This window comes from Erinaceus europaeus, chromosome 7 (genome assembly GCF_950295315.1).
Source record: "Erinaceus europaeus chromosome 7, mEriEur2.1, whole genome shotgun sequence".
In the NCBI taxonomy this organism is placed as follows: Eukaryota; Metazoa; Chordata; class Mammalia; order Eulipotyphla; family Erinaceidae; genus Erinaceus; species Erinaceus europaeus.
In genome coordinates this window covers 6,503,888-6,525,488 of record NC_080168.1, presented here as the reverse complement: position 1 = coordinate 6,525,488, position 21,601 = coordinate 6,503,888, and the positions used below count along the sequence as shown (strand labels likewise).

At 45.2% G+C, this 21,601-nt stretch overlaps 1 protein-coding gene across 4 annotated transcripts in view; it reads left to right on the top strand.

Annotated features, from left to right (window-relative positions):
• SERPINE2 (serpin family E member 2) overlaps positions 1–21,601 on the top strand; it is an 86,789-nt gene that overhangs the window by 33,870 nt on the left and 31,318 nt on the right. For 3 of the 4 annotated variants that reach the window (XM_060193679.1, XM_007531707.3, XM_060193676.1), the window contains exon 2: positions 16,771–17,051. In XM_060193679.1, the coding sequence (XP_060049662.1) occupies positions 16,793–17,051 (259 nt within the window). In that variant the 5' untranslated portion in view covers positions 16,771–16,792. Of the gene's footprint in view, positions 1–9,478; positions 9,564–16,770; positions 17,052–21,601 lie in introns of all 4 variants that reach the window. The other variant, XM_060193678.1, reaches the window with a different exon arrangement.

Here is a 21,601-nt window from a genome sequence, read left to right as displayed (position 1 = left end):
TCTTTGTGTGTGTGTGTGTGTGTGTGTGTGTGTGTGTGTGTGTGTGTGTGTGTATGAAATTAAAAATGACTGGAGGAGAGTCAGCAGTAGCGCAGCGGGTTAAGCGCACGTGGTGCAAAGCGCAAGGACTGCCATAAGGATCCCGGTTTGAGCCCCTGCCTCCCCACCTACAGGGGAGTCACTTCACAGGCGGTGAAGCAGGTCTACAAGTGTCTATCTTTCTCTTCCCCTCCTCTCTCCATTTCTCTCTGTCCTATCCAAGAGCGCCGACATCAATAACAACAATAATAACTACAACAATAAAACAACAGGGCCAACAAAAGGGAATAAATAAATAAATAAATATTTTTAAAAAAATGATCTGGAGGTAAGGAAGATAGCATAATGGTTATGCAAAAAGGGCTTCATGCCTGAGGCTCTAAATTCCCAGGTTCAATTCCTGCACCACCATAAAGCAGAGCTGAACGGTGCTCTGGGGGAAAATTTTATTTATTATGAGAGAGGAAGAGAGAATGAGGAAAACGCACAAAGACAGACAGCAGAGCACCGTCAGCTCTGGTATGTGGTGGGCGGTCTTGGGGATCGAGCCTGTGACTTCCGGGTTCTCCGCATGGAGGCGTTTATCAAGGTAGAAACATTGGTTTTAAACCAATATTCTTAGCTTGCTTCTGGAGGTTTCTGAATATTCAATAGCTATCAAAATAAAACTCCAGGAGAGTTCAGGGAGTGATTCATCCAGTTAAGCACATGTTGCCAGGCAAAGACCTGGGTTCAAGCCCTTGGTCCCCACCTGCAGGAGAGGAAGCTTCACAAGTGAAGAAGTGGTGCTGCAGCTCTCTCTCTCTCTCTCCATCTCCCTCTCCCTGTCTCTCTCTCCCCCCTTTCTCTCTCTCTCCCCCTTTCTCTCTCCCCCCTTTTTCTCTCTCTTTCTTTCTCTCTCCCTCTATCTCTCTGTCTCTCCCTCTCTGTCTCTCCCTCTCTCTCTCTCTTTCTCACTCTCTCTCTACCCTACTTAATTTCCCTCTGCATCTATCAAACAATGAGGAAGAGGAAGAGAATAGGAAGGAAGGAAGGAAGGAAGGAGAGAGGGAAGGAAGGAAGGAAGGAAGGAAGGGAATTCAGGGACTGTATTTCAGGTTTTGATTGTTGAAGCAGAGAAGACAGCAGATTGTATGACGCACCTACTCTGAGGCAGGTACTTGTGTTTATTATTATTACCCTTTGTCCTTCTGTTTGCCCACACGGAATTCCCATGACCACCTTTGGCATTGGTATCTAATATAATAGAGGAGAAAACTGGGGTGGCTAGAACTTGTGATCTTCCTTCATCTCTTGCTTAGTGGATAGAAAAATTGGAGCTAATTTTTCCCTTCCACTGAGAGGAAACTAAAGCAAATGCTCCTGTAATCTTCTATTTTAAAAGACAGGCATCTGATAAAAATCCCAATGACTTTCTTCCTTCTGTCCTTCCCTTACAGTCCAAAAAAGATTTCAAGGTACTTGGCTGTCAGTTTGATATTACTTAATAAAATATGTACCTCTTCACTGAGGGGTTCATTTAGACTTTGTTCCATCCCAGAAGTGAAGGGGAAAAATATCTTTCTTGAGTATTTTTAGATTCCTTTTTGGCTCAATTAGTGTCATAGGATCAAGCAGACACTTTTTGAAAGTCCAGTAAAATCATAAGAAAAAATGTGAAGAGGTCTCTAAGCTTTCCCCTGCAGAAAGAGCACATTTTCAAATCACCAGGCTGCTGTCACACCAATCCATTGGCATTTTCCTGGTTCTTCATAAAAAATTAAAAAATGGAAAAAAAAAAAAAACCCTTCTTCTGGGTGTCTTAAAAAAGCTGACTCATTCTGATAACATTCCCGGGAATGTTCAGGGTATCAAGATGGACTTTAGTTTTGCTTGTCCATGTGATGTTCTGAGTAGAAGAGGGACATTGGAAGAAGAATGCAGACAGCTTGAGGTGGGCATTGCTCCATTACTGTTGGCAGAGATCTGACAAGGCAGACTCCTCCTTGCTATCATGAACTATCTGTGAGGCTTAACCCCAATTATGTGTGCATTAGCTATGAGCTGTTGTATGTTAACCTCAACTATCCGTGCATTAGCAATGAACAATGGTGTGTGAACCCCAATTATTTATGTGTCCGCCTCTTAGCAGGTACAGCCTTTTTCTCTCTGTGGATCAGCTCCTGAAAGCCTCCCGAGTGCCTCTTGCCAAACCTCTTACGAGTTAGGCCTAGGCCAGCAAAATAATAGCACACTTGTTTGGCCATGCATTCAAACCTGGCCTCTTTTCTGCTTTTACTCTGTCTCTGTCTCCGTCTTTCTTTCAGAAAGTTACCCCAGAATGTTGAAGTCCTGGAGATGAGAAAGAAAGAAAGAGAGAGAGAGAGAGAGAGAGAGAGAGAGAGAGAGAAAGAAAGAAAGAAAGAAAGAAAGAAAGAAAGAAAGAAAGAAAGAAAGAGGTATGGCCATGGAATAACTGGGACCAAATCACTTTTCCTCTCAAAACAACAAATAAATACAAGAGACCCAAGTGAAAGAAAGAGGAAAGAAAAGGAGAAAGAAAGGAGGGAGGGAAGAAAGAAAGGAGAAAGAAAGAAAGAAAGAAAGAAAGAAAGAAAGAAAGAAAGAAAGGAAGAAAGAAAGAAACTGGGAGGTGACTTAACAGGTAGAGTGCACACTTTACTGTGTGTGGATTCCTGGGGTCCATCCCTGGTGCAACATGGGAGTACCAAGGACAGTACCAAGGACAGTACCAAGGACACTCGGTGGATGGTGGAGTAGAGCATTGGTGTTTTCCTTCTCTCTCTCTCTCTCTCTCTCTCTCTCTCCAAAGACAAATAATAAGAGCCCCCAGCTCCCCACCTGCAGGGGAGTCGCTTCACAGGCGGTGAAGCAGGTCTGCAAGTGTCTATCTTTCTCTCTCCCTCTCTGTCTTCCCCTCCTCTCTCCATTTCTCTCTGTCCTATCCAATAACGAATAGCGTCAACAAGGGCAATAATAATAACCACAACGAGGCTACAACAACAAGGGCAACAAAAGGGGGAAAAATAGCCTCTAGGAGCAGTGGATTTGTAGTGCAGACACTGAACCCCAGCAATAACCCTGGAGGCAAAAAATAAAGTATTTAATTAATAAAAAACAAGAAAAATAAACTTTAGGAATAACCAGGGGACATAGCATAATGGTTCTGCAAAAGGCTTTCATGCCCAAGTATCTGAGGTTCCAGCTTCAATACCCAGTGTCACCACAAACCAGAGTTAAGCAGGTCTCTGGGCTCTTGCTCTCTCTCTCTCTCTCTCCCTCCATATATATATCATTAAAATAAGTAAGTAAAATACTTTTAATTAAGAAACTTAGGAATATAAATTCATATGGTAAATATATGACTGGAGACCCCAGTTCCCATCCACTTTCCTTCTAATAACCCCGATCATGTTCAGAGTCTGAGTCCAACTGGTTACTGTTTTTCACAAGTTTGTTTGATTCAGTATTTATATTCCACACATGAGTGAAACCTTGTAGTGATTGTCTTTCACTGCCTTAACTTAGTTTGCTTAGCAAATCACCTTGAGTTTCATCTGTTTTGTCCCAAAAGACACAAGGACATCTTCTCTACTAGATGAGTAGTAATCCAGTTAATATATATCATATGACTTATTATATATAAGTCCTCTTAATATATATATTATTATAGTCCTCTGGCAGTGGGCTAAGTAGCTTGAGTCCATTATTTTAGGTACTGTAAACAGTGCAGTTGTCAACTACATATATAGAGCTGCGTATATCCTGTGGAATTAGTGGTTTTCATGTCCTTCAGATAAATGCCTGAGCAGTAAGGATTGTCTGTTCAGGAATCCTCATTCTGTTTTTGTTTTATTTTTTAATTTTTATTTATAAAAAGGAAACACTGACAAAAACCATAGGATAAGAGGGGTACAACGCCACACAATTCCCATCACCAGAACTCCATATCCCATCCCCTCCCCTGATAGCTTTCCTATTCTTTACCCCTCTGGGAGTATGGACCCAAAGTCATTGTGGGATGCAGAAGGTGGAAGGTCTGGCTTCTGTAATTGCTTCCCCGCTGAACATGGGCATTGACAGGTAAATCCATACTCCCAGCCTGTCTCTCTTTCCCTGATGGGGCAAGGATCTGGGGAAGCAGAGCTCCAGAACACATTGGTGGGGTCGTCTACCCAGGGAAGTCTGGTTGGCATCATGGTAGCATCTGGAACCTGGTGGCTGAAAAAAGAGTTAACATATAAAGCCAAATAAATTGTTGACTAATCATGAACCTAAAGGCTGGGATAGTGCAGATGAAGATTTGGGGTCTTCGTTTTGGAGATAGCTAGTAAGCCTATTTTAGTTATATTCCATAGGGCCCATGACTTTACCAGTTTTTTGTTTTGTTTTGTTTTGTTTTGTTTTGTTTTGTTTTTTCTGAGCCTGACATCTGATATGCAAGTGGACCCAAGTTATTGTCTGGGGAAATAATATTTTTGACTGTAAATCCCACCAATTTGATCTGGGGCCCATATTCAGCTTAGGAGCCTAAGTAACATCTGCATTCTGTTTTCTAGAGGGACTAGAGCAGCCTGCCTCCCCCTAGCCCAATCGTCACAGTCACATCTTTGCATTATCCTCTGTGCTTCTTTGGGGTAGGGGGGGGGGAAGGATGGAGGCAGTTCTATACTGCTGTCCTCAGTTCCTTTAGAGTTTATTAAGTGAGCATATCCAGAGGTGCTCTCTCAGGGACTTAGTGATTCCCACTAGAAAAAACCAGTGCTCCCCAAGAAGTGGCTGTCTCCTTGTCAGACAGGAAGTATGCAGAATGAACCTGGGACATCCCATCAAACCAGCAGACAAGGAAACTGTGAAACTCAAAGGTCAGGTAGGGGAGATAGTGCAGTGGTTATGCAAACACTCATGCCTGAGAGGTTCAGTCCACTGTACCACCATAAATCAGAGCTGAGCAGTGCTCAGCAAGGAAAAAAAAAAAAAAGAGAATGAAACTCCAGGGTCATAGAAAAGGTTTAGTAGCATGAAAAATGATAGTTTGAAATACTAGGAAGAATAATAATTTAGAAAAGCAGTCTCTTGGGCGAGGGACATAGAATAATGGTTATAGTTCATGTCTCTGAGGCACCAAAGGTCAGAAATTCAATCCCTAGCACCACTGTAAGCCACAGCTGAGCAGTGCTCTGGTGAAAATAAGTAAATAAATAAAATGAAAGCAGATTCTGGGGATCTCTTAAGAGATATTGAAAAGCATTTTTCAAAATAAATAAATAAATAAATAAATAAAAGCATTTTTGCTGATTATACCCTCTCTCCCTCCAAACTCTTTAGAGTTCTGTTAAACAGTTACTTTGAAAATAAGAGAGAGAAAGAGAAGCCTTGGTTTTACCTTTGTGATCCTAATTATGTGACAGGATAACCAAAGAGTTCGCCTCACTGTGAAGATTTTCTATCTCTGGAAATATTCCAGAGAAGGAAAGTTAGAATTACAAAGGCATCGTTTAGCCCTCAGCCAATGGTCATGCGTTAATTGCTGACATCACCAAAAAAATAAATAAATAAATAAAAGACATAGATGACCACAGTTACTTGAGTCTCACCCCTGACATAACACCACTGTGACATGGTCTTGCAAACAATGAGCTCTGAGTCTGGTCAGCCTTTAAAGCTCTGGAACAGAAAGTTAGTATTGCTGGCTCTATAGGCCTTAGCCTCTACTGTAAACTGAGCAAGTCTGTCGGTTTGGTTCCTAGGAGCCCAGATGAACTTGTAAACAGAAGAGTCTGGCGCAGAAGCTAGAATTTGCTGATCCAAGTTCTAGGTAAAACGACTGCGTTATAGAGAGTACCAAAGACAGGCACTTGTTAAGTAGCATCAATGAATGCAACTTAAAATCTAGACTACAAGAAGTCGGGCGGTAGCGCAGTGGGTTAAGCGCACGTGGCGCAAAGCTCAAGGACCAGCGTAAGAATCCTGGTTCGAGCCCCAGGCTCCCCACCTGCAGAGGAGTCATTTCACAGGTGGTGAAGCAGGTCTGCAGGTGTCTGTCTTTCTCTTCCCCCTCTCTGTCTTCCTCTCCTCTCTCCATTTCTCTCTGCCCTATCCAACAACAATGATGACATAAATAACAACAACAATAACTACAACAATAATAACTATATTAAGACAAGAAGAGCAACAAAAGGGGATAAATAAATAATTTTTTTTTTTTAATCTAGACTGCAGAGAAACTCTGTGGGACAAGAATCTGCTTTTTTCTTTATTTTTTAAAATTTCTTTATGGGGAATTAATGTTTGACATTCAACAGTAAATATAATAGTTTGTACATGCATAATATTTCTCAGTTTCCCATAGAACAATACAACCCTCACTAGGTCCTCTGCCATCCTTCTTGGATCTGTATTCTCCCCCCACCCACCCCAGAGTCTTTTACTTTGGTGCAATATACCAATTCCAGTTGAGAATCTGCTTTTTTTCAACAGCAAATGCTACAAGGAAAAGGTTTCACAAGAAAGCAATGAGGGGAAGATTTTTTAGTTTCTATTGCTTTTTTTAAGGTACTGTATACTTCTGTTATTGGATAGAGACAAAGGGAGGGAGAAGGAGAGAGAGAGAGAAAGAGAGAGAGAGGCAGGCATGCAGCACTGCTTTATTACTCATGAAGCTTTCCCCCATGCAGATGGGGACTGAAGGTTTGAACCTGAGTCCTTGCACATTATAACATGTGCATTGAACCAGGTGCACCATTACCCAGGCCTAAGGGGAAGAGTCTGACTGGCTGACAAGTCTATCAACTAGCTGCAGTGTTACCCACCAGTGGGATTTATTTAGGTTCTTACTCAAATACAATTTCTAAAAGTTTGTTTATTAGTGAGAGAGAAAAGAGAGACCCAGAGCATCACGGCTGTGTGCAAGCTCAGAGTTCAAACTCAGGACCCCATGCTCTTAGGTCCAATGCTTTAGCCTCTGTGTCACTTCCTGGGATGCTCAGATTTATTTTAAAGACAATCAGAAAAAAAAAAAAATGGACACTGACTAGACCTTAAAACATTAAGAAGTCATTGTTTTAGGAGTGAGATGTTAATAATGCGTGTGTCTGTGTGTGAATGTGTTAAAATATTTTGAACTTTATTTTGAACAAAGCAATCTTTGATGTTGGAAAAAAGGAAGTAAACCATGAGCTGATGATTTTTTTTTTTTCCCAACTAACACTCTTTATTGAAGAGAAGCTAGTTTATAAGACCAATATTGAATCTCCCTCTCTCTCCCTCTTTCTATCTAAAGCAAGAATGGCAAGTGTGTGTGCGTGTGTGTGTGTACTGGTTATTAGTACCATCATTCATTGCCAACTTAAAACTGGGTCCTACCCCACTAGGGAAAAAGAGAGGCTGGGAGTATAGATCAACCTGCCAGTACCCATGTTCAGTGGGGAAGCAACTACAGGAGCCAGACCTTCCACTTCCTGCACCCCACAACAATCCTGGGTCCATACTCCCAAAGGGATAAAGAATAGGAAAGAGGATAGACAGACACCCGTAGACCTACTACACCACTCATGAAACTTCGTCCCCTGCAGTTGGGATTGGGGGCTTGAACCCAGGTCTTTGACTCCAGACCCCTCTGCTTTCAATTCTTTGCCAGATGATTCACATATGGTTCAGAATCACTCAGATTTGCCTAATAAATGGAAAGCACTCCCCACCTATAAAGTACCTATAAAGCGTACTTACAGTGTTATATAACAGATTTAAAAAACCATTTACATAGTGAAATAGATACATATATATGTGTGTACATTTATATTTGCAAAAACAAAATTATCTCCCAGTATCCAACATTCAAATTAAACCAACGAGGTTGGGGTGGAGGAAGAGGACCCACAGGTAGACAGTGTGGTGTGCTGACACCTTGGGCTGATGGAACACTGCTCCCCTGTGTCAGCGATGGAGGAATTTGCAGGCTGAGGCTCCATTCTGAAGAGCTGGGTAAAAATCGGCAGCAAATTCTGTTGAGAGCATATCACTGTCATCAAGAAGACGTGCAGATTTGAGAGGCTCATCGTTGTAGTTGTGACGGCGGAAGGCATAGGATCTGTAGAAGGAAGGGCTCTCCATTACCCACCAGCCGCACATTAAAAAAAAATCTTTTTATTAGTGATTTAATATTGATTTACAAAATTATAAGATAACAGGGGTTTAATTCCATACTGTTCCCACCACCAGAGTTCGGTGTCCCCATCCCCTCCACTGGAAACTGCAATAGTTCTCCCAAGGTCACAGATAAAGGTTGACTATTATTTCTTTTTTTTTCTAATTTATTTATTAGGGGATTAATGATTTACAGCCAACAGTAAATACAATAGTTTGTACATGCATAACATTTCTCAGTTTTCCACATAACAATACAACCCCCACTAGGTCCTCTGTCACCCTTTTCCAGGACCTGTCTATTATTTCTTTTTGTTTGTTTTTGTTTTTCACTTCCAGGGTTATTGCTGGGGTTCAGTGCCTGCACCATGAATCCACTGCTCCTGGAGGACACTTTTTTCCTCTTTTGTTGCCCTTGTTGTTGCAGCCTTGTTGCAGTTATTATTGTTGTTGTTGATGTTGCTCGTTGTTGGATAGGACAGAGAGAAATGGAGAGAGGAGAGGAAAACAGAGCGGGGGAGAGAAAGATAGACACCTGCTTCACTGCCTGTGAAGCGACTACCCTGCAGGTGGGGAACTGGGGTCTCGAACCAGGAGCCAGGACCCTTACCCGATCCTTGCAGTTTGCACCATGTGCGCTTAACCCGCTGCGCTACCGCCCGACCCCCCTGTCTATTATTTCTGTAACTATCTATAGCTATATCTATACTATAGTGCCCTTTTTTTCCCTATGGCCCTGCTTCACTTCCTTCCTAAGCCACACCTACATGTATTACTATTTCCAGATGACCTTCCTTTTTCCTCTTGTCTCTCAAATAAGTATAACCGTGCCCGGCTTCCTCTGGTGTTTTCCAGATTTTCTTCCTTTTCAGTGATGGCATTAAAAAAAAAAGAAAGAAAAAAGCAAGATTCCTGGTAAAAAACACTTCTGGTCCTGATGGAATGGGGTACAAAACCCTCCAGTCACCTTTCCCCATCATTTATCCTTCTGGGGATGTAGAAGGTGGGAGTTCTGGTTTCTGTAATTGCTTCTTTGCTGGACATGGACGTTGGCAGGACGACCCGTCAGGTGGCACATTTCTGAAGCCAGGGGTTCACCCGACTCTGGCATTGGCAGCATTGCTGGCCCATTTATACCATAGTAGATCTCAAATCCCAAAATTCCATCACTTCATTTTTTTTTTTCTTGAATTCATTTTTCTCTTTGGTCATCCAAGTTATCACTGGGGCTTGATGCCTACATGCCTCCAGTATTCCTGGCAACTTTTAATTTTTTTGTTCTCCTTTTTTTCAGGTAGAGAGACAGAGATTGAGAGGGAGAGAGAGGAGAGACATACCTACAGTACTACTCTGCCACTTGTGAAGCTTCCTTCCTGCAGGTGAGGGCCAGGGGCTTGAACCTGGGTCTTCAGCCATGGTAATGTCTGTGCGCTCTGCCAGGAATGTCACCACCTGGCCACACAGTCACTTCAGAAACACTCTCCACACTATAAAGGTCGAAAGTAAGAGGAACTAAAGTAGAAAAGAGAGCCCACATTTGGAAGGATTTGCCTGTGGTCATCACTTCCTCTTAAAATACATATTTCTGGGAGTCGGGCGGTAGCGCAGCAGGTTAAGTGCAACTGGGGCAAAGCTCAAGAACTGACGGAAGAATTCCATTCAAGCCCCCGGCTCCCCACCTGCAGGGGAGTCGCTTCACAGACGGTGAAGCAGGTCTGCAGGTGTCTGTCTTTCTCTCCCCCTCTCTTTCTTCCCCTCCTCTCTCCATTTCTCTCTGTCCTATACAACAACAACGACATCAATCACAACAATAACTATAGCAATAACAAAAAAAAACCAAGAGCAATAAAAGGGAATAAATAAATATTAAATAATTAATTAATTAATTAATTATATATTTCTTCCATTTCTCTCTGTCCTATCCAACAACGACGACATCAACAGCAACACTAACTACAACAACAAAACAACAAGGGCAACAAAAGGGAAAATAAATAATAATAAATATTTCTAGGGGCCACCTGGTGGTACACCTGATTGAGTGCACATGTTGCAAAGCACAAGGACCCATGTTCAAGCCCCTGGTCCCCACCTGCAGGGGGAAAGCTTTATGAGTGATGAAGCAGGACTGCAAATGCCTCTCTATCTCTCTCCCTATCTCCCCTCCCCTCCCAATTTCTGGCTGTCTCTATCCAATAACTAAAGATAAATTAAAAATATATATATATATATATATGTCTTTACAAATTCTTGCTGCTATTGTTGTTGCCAGAGTATTACTCAGCTCTGGCTTATGGCTTTGCTGTGATTGAACCAGGAACCTCAGAGACTCAGATTTGAAAGTCTTTCTGCATATCCGTTATGCTATCTCGCTGGTCCTGTAACTTTCTTTTCAGACTGATCACCTCCTTCCAATCATAACCTGGGCTAGATATGTTTCTTAATGTCTCAAAAATATTATTCAAGAAATAGAAACACTAAAACAGATGTATCCTCTTTTTTTTTTTTTTTTTACTGATGTTACATAGTATGTTTGGAGTATGGGTTTATTCTTCCTCATTTGAAAGAGAAATTTCTCTTAAAAATAAAAATAATCGGGAGTCGGGCGGTAGCACAGTGGGTTAAGCGCACATGGCGCCAAGTGCAAGGACCGGCGTAAGGATCCCTGTTCAAGCCCCCGGCTCCCCACCTGCAGGAGGCATCGCTTCACAAGAGGTGAAGCAGGTCCGCAGGTGTCTGTCTTTCTCTCCCCCTCTCTGTCTTCATTTCTCTGTGTTCTATCCAACAACAATGACATCAATAACAACAACAATAATAACCACAACAATAAAACAAGGGCAACGAAAGGGAATAAATATTAAAAGAAAATAACTTTTAAAAATTTCAAAAAATAATAATCAGGATTGCATGGTGGTGCACTTGGTTGAGTGTGCCTGTCACCATGCTCAAGGACCCGAGTTCAGGCCACCACTCGCTACTTGTGGGGGGAAGCTTCACAGGTGGAGAAGCAGATCTGCAGGTGTCTCTCTCTATCTCCCCCTTCCATCTTAGTTTGTCTGTGTCTCTATCCACCAAATGAATAAAAATAAGTGAAGTTACTGTGTCCCTTCATAAGGAGAATCTGCTTGTTCTAGAGATTAGGTATTTCAAAGCCTGGTAACTCCAAATCATCTCATGAGATGAGCTTTGGGAAGACATGAAGGCGGAAACTTGGACATGTCCCTAAGTCAGGGAGGATGACACGAATGAGCAGTTAGCCTGGGAAGCTGAGGCCAAGAAGTTCTGCCCAGAATATCAAACAAAAGTCACTGTGATTCCAAGCTGGGCACTGCTCTGAGCCTTCCCGGCGTGTTGTTAGGAAACTTCACAAAGGCAACTCTCACAAACTTCCCAAATCCCGGAGAGCAAGGAAAACACCTATGGCAGCCTGCCCCCACTTCAGAATGAGACTATTCTTTGAGCTGAGATGCCTACTCCCGCAAAAACAGCACTAAATAAGACCCCTGTTTATTTGGGAGACAACTTTGCTGATTCTGGGACACTGGATCTGTTCTGTTGCTCTCTGCTACCAATTCCTACCACTTGGACATTAGCTCTGTAAATTTATAGCCTTTGAATGAACCGACTTGGTATTCTACTAGGCAAACCACGATGGCCTTTAGGCTTGAGGAGATCCAAGTATTTCTTCTAGCATTGGCTGATCCTTAGGGGATTGTTGTGGGAGGGATTGGGAGCAGAGCGAGGTAGAATGCACTATAGCACAAGGCCACCAGGTCCCATGGAAGAGGCTGGCACCCCGTAACTGGCTTTGCCCATTTGTGACAGAGACTATGCTCATTACTGTCTGCTTAGGGCTATTTGTCTGCTTTGTAATCAAATTGATTTTTTTTTTTCAAGAGGAATTTGTTTCTGAAAGGCACAAGGGGACAGAGGGTTTCTGAGTTGTGGATGAAACGAGCAAAGCTTTCTAATCAGGATTTGGAAGCTCTCCAGCGTCCGACAGGCTCGGAGGAGCTCAGGCCTGCCGTGGCATCAGAGCCAGTCCCAAGTGCCAGAGTCAAGTCCAGCCGCACTGGCCATGGCTGTGTATGTAGGTCACTTACATGGTGTGAATTTAGACATGCTGTGTCTACGCAACAAATGTACAGTGAGGCATGGGGGGGACTGCATTTTGGTTTTATTTGAGAGGGCAGAGAGGAATTGAGGAGAAGATAAGAGAAGGAGACAGAAACACCTGCAGCACTGCTTCACTGCTCATGAAGCTTACACACACACACACACACACACACACACACACACACACACACGTGTGGACGGGGGGCTTGAACCTGGGTCCTTGTGCCTGGTGGCACGAGTGCTCAAACCAGTGCACCACCACCCAGGCCTGGGATTGTTTCACGATGTATATGAACACTGCACTGTCACCTTGAATGATGATGGTTCTAGGGGTTCACCTTGTGACCGATCTTCTGTGGCCGAGGGGACTCTGTGGGTGCGTGCGCACGTGCGCGCGCACGTGTGTGTGTGTGTGTGTGTGTATGTGTGTCCGTGTGTGTGTGCGCATGTGTGTGTGTGTGCCTGTGTGTGTGTGTGTGCCTGTGTGTGTGTGTGTGTGCCCGTGTGTGTGCCTGTGTGTGTGTGTGTGCCTGTGTGTGTGTGCCCGTGTGTGTGTGCCCATGTGTGTGTGTGCCCCCGTGTGTGTGTGTGTGTGTGTGTGCCTGTGTGTGTGTGCCCGTGTGTGTGTGTGTGTGTGTGCCCGTGTGTGTGTGTGTGTGTGTGTGTGTGTGTGCCTCTGTGTGTGTGTATGTGTGGCGGGTGTCCACTGACTATTCTCTTCCCACTTAAGTGATCTCAGTCTCTATGAAGAGTTTGGGGACTGAGAACCGAACACAACTGCTGTCTCAGTCACACTCAGCATCACTCTTAATAAGGGGGAGAAACGATTAATAAAAATAGCCAGGAGATAGATGACCTGGTAGGACGCAGCTCTGAGACCAAGCTGCCATATGGAAACAACTGCTCAGGGGAGGCTATGTGAACAGCGGAGAGTGCTGCAGTGTCTCACCTTCTCATCCTCTCTCTCCCTCTCCCTCCCTCCCCTTCCCTCCCCCTCCCTCTCCCTCCCTCTTCCCCTCCCTCTCCGTCCCTCTCCCCCTCCCTCTCCGTCCCTCTCCCCCTCCCTCTCCATCCCTCTCCCCCTCCCTCACCCTCACACTCACCCTCCCTGTCCTTCCCTCTCCCCCTCCCTCTTTCTCCCCCCTCAACCTCCTCCCTCACTCTCCCTCTCCCCCTCCCTCCCCTCCCTCACTCTCCCTCCCCTTCCCTCACCCTCCCTCACCCTCCCTCACCCTCCCTCACCCTCCCTCACCCTCCCTCACCCTCCCTCACCCTCATGAGGCTTCCTCACCCTCACCCTCACTCCCTCTCCCTCCCCCCCTCACCCTCCCTCTCCCTCTCTTTCTCCTCTCTTCTCCCTTCCTCCCTGTCATTCCCTCTCTTTGTATCATCCTCTTTCTTTTAATTTTTTTTTTCTTTTGGAGTAAAGACAGAGAAATTGAGAGGGAAAAGAATAATAGAGAGAGGAAAAGACAGAGAGACACCAGCAACCCTGCTTCATCACTTGTGAAGCTTTCCCTCTGCAGGTGAAAACCAAGGGCTTGAAACCCTTGTGCATTGTTATGTGTGTGCTTAACCAGGCACACCACCGCCTAGCGCCTCACGCTCTCTGTAAAAATAAATAAATCAAGTAAGTCTGCCAGGAGTGGTGGAATCCTGCAAACACAGTGAAAACTCTGGTGGCAAAAGTAAATCATAAGATAAAATTAAATGGCAAGCACCAGAGTTAACCCCAACTGTGTGTGTCAAAGTATATACTTCTTTTTTTTTTTTTTGCCTCCAGGGTTATCCTTGTGGCTTGGTGCCTGCACTACAAATCCACTGCTCCTGGAGGCTGTTTTTTCCCCCATTTTTGTTGGCCTTGTGGTTGTTATTATTGTTATTGTTGTTGGATAGGACAGAGAGAAATCAAGAAGTGGGAAAGACAGAGAGGAGAAGAGAAGGGTAGACCCCTGCAGACCTGCTTCGCCACTTGTGAAGTGACCTACCTCCAAGTGGGGAGCCAGGGGTCTCAAACCGGGATCCCTACACCGATGCCTGTGCTTTGCACTTAACTGACCAGTGCCTAGTATATCCTTTCTGAGTGGCACTTATATTCAGAGAGAGAGAGAGAGGCAGAGAGAATGAGAGCAGAGCAGATTTCGGCTCTGATAGACGGTGGTGCTGGGGGTTGAACATGGAGCTCCTGGGGCCTCAGGCATGCCTCGGGGTGCACCACGGCTGCATGTCGCCCTGACTTTCACCTGTATTTCTGGAACATCTGCTATGCCCAGGGGCAGGAAGCAGGATCTTCATCATAGATGATAAAGGAGCATCAAATAGCATCTTCCTATCAAGCTATTTGTACCATTTCTTTTATTGGATAGAGACAACAAGAAATTAAGAGGATGGGGAAGATAGACAAGGAGAGAGACAGAGACACGCGCAGCCCTGCTTCACCATTTGTGAAGCACCTCACCCTGCAGGAGAGAACAGGGGGCTTGAACCTGGGTCTTTGCACACAGTAATGTGTGTGCTTGACCAGGTGTGCTGCAGCCTAACCCCTCCCCTCCCTTCTCTTCATTTCCTCTTTTTTTTTAATATTGTTTTATTTATTATTGGATAGAGACAGAGAAAAATTGAGAAGGGAGGAGAGAAGAGAGAGAGAGAGAGAGACACCTGCAGCCCTGCTCCAATACTCGTGAAGCTTTCCCCCTGCAGGTGGGGACCAGGGGCTTGAATCAGCGTCCTAGCACACTGTAGTGTGTGTGCTTAACCAGGTGCACCACCGCCTGGCCCCTCTTCACTTCCTCTTCAGCCTGTTCCCTCCACACTCTTTACACCAACCTCTAACCCACTGTGTCTATTCTCACCTCAAGACTTTTGCACTGCCCCCCACACACACACCCCGTCTTTGGCACGCCCTCCCTTTGGAACAGGATGTGGCTGACTCTTTCCCGTTGTTCAAGTCCAGAGTGAGGCCCACAGCTTAGACAAGCACCTGACACACCACGGAGCCTCCTCAAATGTTGGTTGAGTTGTGCGGAGGCTGGGGGTGAGACTTGAGTAATGAGAGTGGTGTCTGGCATTTGAGTGGAACCCGCTTAATGAAAACTCTCCTCTATTCTTCCTTTTTCTTTTCTTTTCTCTTCTTTTCTCTCTTTCTTTCTTTCTTTCTTTTCTTTTCTCTTCTTTGAAGGGGGCATGGCATTAAGGATTGTTGAACTTAGGACAGCATACATGCAGAGTATGTGCCCAACCACTGAGCAACACCACCCCTATACTGTTCTTACTTAAGATAAACCAAGAAAGAGGGTCGGGTGAGCACAAGTGTCACTATGTGCAAGGACCCAAGTTCAAGCCCCTAGTCCCCACCTGCAGGGGTGGAAGCTTTATGAGCGGAGAAGCAGTGCTGCAGGTGTCTCTCTCTCCCTCCCTTTCTCTCCTTTCCATCTCAATTTCTCTCTGACTCTATCCAATGCATAATAAATAAAATATTTTTTAAAATAAGGGGCCAGGTGGTGGTACATCTGGTTAAGTACACACTACAGTGCACAAGAACCTAGGTTCAAGCCCCTGGTCCCCAACTGCAGGGGGTAAGCTTCATGAGTGATGAAGCAGGGCTGCAGGTCTCTCTCTCTCTCTCTCTCTCTCTCTCTCTCTCTCTCTTTCTCTCTCTCCTCCAGGGTTATTGCTGGGGCTGGGTGCCTGCACTACAAACCCATTGCTCCTGGCTACCATTTATTTATTTTCATTGGATAGGCCAAAGAGAAATTGAGAGGGGAGGGGGAGATAGAGAGGGAGAGAGAAACATAGACACCTGCAGACCTGCTTCACCTGTGAAGCAAACCCCCCACAGTTGGGAAGCAGGCGCTTGAACCCAGATCCTTGTGCGGGTCCTTGTGCTTCACACTATATGCGCTTAACCCGGTGCACCATCATCTGGGCCCCCTCTTTCTCCCTCTCTATCATCTTTCCCCACTCAGTTATTCTCTGTCTCTATCCAATAATAAAGATTTTTTTTAAGTTTGCAATTTCCTTTTTTTTTTTATTTTATTTTTGAGAGAGATGCAGAGAAAGACACAGAGAGAGACACCAGAGCACTGCACAGCTCTGGCTTATGGTGGTGCAGGGGATTGAACCTGGGACTTCAGAGCCTCAGGCATGAGAGTCTCTTTGCATAACCATTATGCTATCTACCCCACACCCAATAAAGTTATTTTTAAGAAAGTTTTAAAAAATTATATATATATATATATATATATATATATATATATATATATATGTCACTTGAAAGGAGTGTTATTGTGCATACGAGAGGCTAAAGCATTGCACACACACACAAAAAAAAATCTTTTGAAGAACAGCAGACTCAGAAGGCACCAAGCTTCATGGAACCACTGGAAACCCAGCCAGCCAGCCGGGGACAGTGGTCCCCAAACAGTGATCCTTTCAGCCAAGTCGACTGGGTTCTCTCCTCTCCCTTTCCAGGCCGTCCCTGCCGGCAGGAATCATGAACTGGCACCTCCCCTTCATCCTCGTGGCTGTGGCCACTCTCCCCTTCGTCTGCTCTCAGTTCAGCCCTCTGTCTCTGGAGGAGCTGGGCTCAGATCTGGGCATCCAGGTCTTCAACCAGATCGTCAAGTCCCAGCCGCATGACAACATCGTGGTGTCACCACACGGCATCGCGTCTGTCCTGGGGGTGCTTCAGCTGGGGGCAGACGGCAAGACCAAGAAGCAGCTCACCACCGCCATGAGATACAGTGTGAACGGTACGTGGGGGACTGGGGGCACAGGGCTCCCTGAGAGGGTTCTTCACTTCCACCCCAAGAGGCCAGCAGAGCAGTGGGAAGGGCTTTTGCAGATGCCCGATGGGATTAGGGCTGTCTGCCATTCTTTCTTTCTTCCTTTCTTTCTTTCTTTCTTTCTTTCTTTCTTTCTTTCTTTTCTTCCTTTCTTCCTTTCTTCCTTTCTCCCTCCCCCCCCTTGTTTATCTTTTTATTTGCAATTTATAGTGGGTTACAAGATAGATTATAAGCAGCTGGGCAGTGGTGCACCTGGTTGAGCACACACATTACAGTGTGCAAAGATCCAGGTTCAAGGCCCTCCCCCTCCACCTGCAGGAGGGGTGCTTCACAAGCAGTAAAGCAAGGCTCCAGGTCTATCTCTCTTTTTTTTTTAATATTTATTTATTTATTCCCTTTTGTTGCCCTTGTTGTTTTATTGTTGTAGTTATTGTTGTTATTGATGTCATTGTTGGATAGGACAGAGAGAAATGGAGAGAGGAGGGGAAGACAGAGAGGAGGAAAGACAGACACCTGCAGACCTGCTTCACCGCCTGTGAAGCGACTCCCCTGCAGGTGGGGAGCTGGGGGCTCGAACCGGGATCCTTATGCTGGTCCTTGTGCTTTGTGCCACCTGCTCTTAACCCACTGCACTAAAGCCTGACTCCCCCCCCCCCTCTTTTTAAGAATTTATTTATTCATGAAACAGGCAGAGAGAAAGAACCAGACATCACTCTGGTACATGTGCTGCAGGGGACTGAACTCAGGACCTCATGGTTGAGAATCCAATGCTTTATCCACTGCGCCACCTCCCAGACCACTGTTTTTCAAGTTCATGTGTATCTCTTCTTTAGATTCCACATATGACTGAAAGTACCATTTGGTAGTTGTCTTTCATCTTTTAGTTAGCCAAGCAGAATCACCTGCAGTTCCATCCATTTTGTCCCAGAGGTCACAAAATCATTTTTTAAATTATTCTAATTATTACAGAGAAGTATTCCTTGGAGTATATATCCCATAACTTCTTTAGCCAGTCATCTGTTGCTGGGCATTTAAGCTGATACCACTTCTTGGCTATTGTGAATAATACAGCTATGAACACGGCTGCATATGTCCCTTCTGATGAGTGTTTGAGTGTCCACTGGATAAAAGCCTAAGTGCTGTTGCTGGATCATAAGGTGGAATATGACTGTTACTTGTTTAAGGACCGTCCACACAGGCTTGCAAAGGGGCCGCCCCAGTTTGCTTTCCCACCAGCAGTGCAGCAGAGTCCCTTTTTCTCCACCACCTCACCAACCCCTGTTTTGTGGATGCAGGTCATTCTCACAGGTGTGAGGTGCACTCTCAGTACCACCACCTCACCAACTCCCTGTTATTTCCTGTTTCATTGTGAGACCTGCCCACTCATCACTTCACCAGACATGACGTACTGGAAGTTGGGGTGTCCGGGTTCTAGTCACTGTTCTGGGATTCTGAGGAGAGGGGGAGGGGCAGAGAGGGAAAGAGAGAGAGACAGATGTGTGCAACCCTGCTTCATCGCTCATGAAACGTCCCCGCACTGATTCTCTCACTGCCTCTCTACCTCTCAGTCCAGAAAAAAAAAAAAAAGACGTCGGGATCCCGACACAGTCCGTTGGTGATGGGAATGGAGTTGGTGTACACTCCTATTAACTTGTAGTCTCATAAATCACTATTTAATTACTATGAGAGGGGAAAAACTGATTGAGTGTCTCAAACCTTTTAATGCACCGACCATAGGCTGAGTCTCCGTTCCTTCAATCTAAGCACTTAAGACTTCAAACATGTAATCAGACTGAATTTAAACAGGGGTCTCAAATTGTTAACACATTTCTAATAGTGACCTGTTCTTTGAAATGTTGACTATTCTAAAAGCTTACATCAGGGAGAACAGAAGCAACCAGTCGCGTGACTTTATAAGACAGAGCTATATACAAATAATGTCAAAGGACATAAATTACGGTGATGTTGTATATGATACAGCAAATCCTAGCAGTGGGATTTTCCGAGTTAACACAACTGCCAGATAATTTGATCATAGCAATAACTACCTATTGCCTTCTTAAACCCTAAGACAGCAGGAATCTCCTGCCCATATTTCCTCCAGTCCTGGAACCTCTAGGGTGAGGCTCACTTTCCTGCATGCTTCTCTCAATTCATACCTGAAAAAAAGAAAAAAGAAAAAAAAAAGAAAAAGATGTGACTCCAGTTCAGCTGTCCTGTGCATCCAGTGGGCTGATGGGATATCTCTCCTGGAGGGCAGCTTTGGCCATGAGCCCCCCCCACCCCAGCTCCCAGCCTGTCCCAGCATGTCGCCATGGCGCTCGCTGGGGGAAGCCTCGGTTCTGAGGCCTCTCTCTCTGTGTATCTCAAAAAGTCAGCCTGGAGCAGTGAAGCCCCAGCAACAGCAAGAACAAAAGCCACCCTGGGAGCCTGAGTAGCTTTCTGTGCCCTCTGAGAAGGCACCTGGTGACACTTCCTCTTCCCTCCTCCCTGCGGGAGGCCAGGGCGAGGTAGAGGAGACTGGGTGGCAGGAGGCAGAGATGGGAGCCGCCGACACTGGCTTATAAAGTCATCTTAGGGTGGGGACAGCATAGTGGCCACGCGAAGAGACGTCTCATGCCTGAGGCAGTACCCACCATCAGCCGGGGCTGAGCAGTGCTCTGCTAACAAAACAAAACAAAACAAAACAAAACAAAACAGAACAAAGATAAATGAGTCACGAAATAGGCCTGACTCAGAGCAGTGAGAGGGAGCTGGTGCAGAGACGAGCAGTGCTGGACAGTCACCACTTTGTGGCTCAGAAGAGATTTCACCCCGTCCTTTGTCCTTCTAGGAGGCGGGGTTGGGGAGGGAGGGAGAGGAGGGGGTAGCTCATCCTGGAGAGGACTTACCTTCATAAGCAGGAGGCCCAGGGTGGCAGGCCTGGAGCTGCCATAGAAAACGCTGGGGGAGCTCCATGCATAGTGAGTGATGCTGTGGGCTGTCTCTTTCTTTCTTTCTTTCTTTCTTTTTCTTTCTTTCTTTCTTTCTTTCTTTCTTTCTCTCTCTCTCTCTCTCTCTCTCTCTCCCTCCCTCTCTCCCTCCCTCTCAGAATAAAGAATAGAAAATTGTGGCTTAATGGTATTGCAAACATGTAAGGCATCCTGGGTTTATTTCCTAACCCCACATTTAAAAAAACAAAACAAAACAGGGAGTCAGGAGGTAGCGCAGTGGGATAAGCGCATGTGGCGCAAAGCGCAAGGACCAGTGTAAGGATCCCGGTTCGAGCCCCTGGCTCCCCACCTGCAAGGGAGTCGCTTCACAGGCAGTGAAGCAGGTCTGCAGGTGTCTATCTTTCTCTCCCCCTCTCTGTCTTTCCCTCCTCTCTCCATTTCTCTCTATTCTATCCAACAATGATGACATCAATAACAACAATAATAACTACAACAATAAAACAACAAGGGCAACAAAAGGGAATGAATAAATAAATAAAATAAAATAAGCACAACTGGGAAATGTTATACATATACAAACTACTGTATTTACTGTCGACTATAAAACATCAATCCCCCCAAAAAAGAAAAGAAAAAGGTGTCAGGTTGATTGAGCACTCCTGTTACCAGTTCAGCAGTTCAAGCCCCTGGTTCCTATCTGCAGAGAGGAAAATTCATAAGAGGTGAAGCAGTGTTGTAAGTCTCCCTTTTTCTCCCTCTCTATCTTTCCCTCCTCTCTTAATTTCTCTCTGTCCTATCGAATAAAAATGAAAGAATTTAAAAAAAAATAGGCTGGAAAAATAGTTCAGCAGATATTGCACTGGTTTGCCATGTGCATGAGAGGACAGAAAGACATTGAGAAGGGAACGGGAGAAAGAGAGACACCTTCAACACTGCTTCAGCACTTGTGAAACCTTCCCCCTGCAGGTGGGAACTAGAGTCCTGGAGCCCAAGTTCCTGTGCAGGGTAATAAATGTCCTCACTTGCCTGGGAGTGTTATTACCCAGCACACCCCTGCCCGGTGCTCCCCACCCCAGGTTTGAGCCCGGCTCCTGCCACATTGAGGACACTTTACTGCTGTGATTCCTTTCTCTGCCTCCTCTCTCTCTCTCTCTCTCTCTCTCTCTGCCTTCCTGACTCTACCTAAACAGTGAGAAAGCATCAGAAGAGCTATAGTCCCTAGGACAAGTCAGACCTCTGTCAAGGTGACCCTGCTGGATATTTCAGAAAGTGTCCTTTTGAAAAGATCCCCCGTGAGTTAAGAAGGATCTGTGACTTGAGCTCTCACAAGAAACACTTCATCCTTGTTACATTATTTCCCTTCTTTTTCTTGCATTAAAACAAAATGGGGCGTTGAGAGGATGACTTGTGTGAAATAAAGCTTAAGGGGCTGGGCAGTGGCATACCTGGTTTAGCACACATAGCACTCAGTCACCTCCACTCCCACCTGCAGGGGGCACACTTCACTTTACTAAGCTAAGCTCTAACAAAAGACGGGGTTGGTGATTGAACCTGGAATTTCTGGGGGGGAGTCTCAGGTGTGCA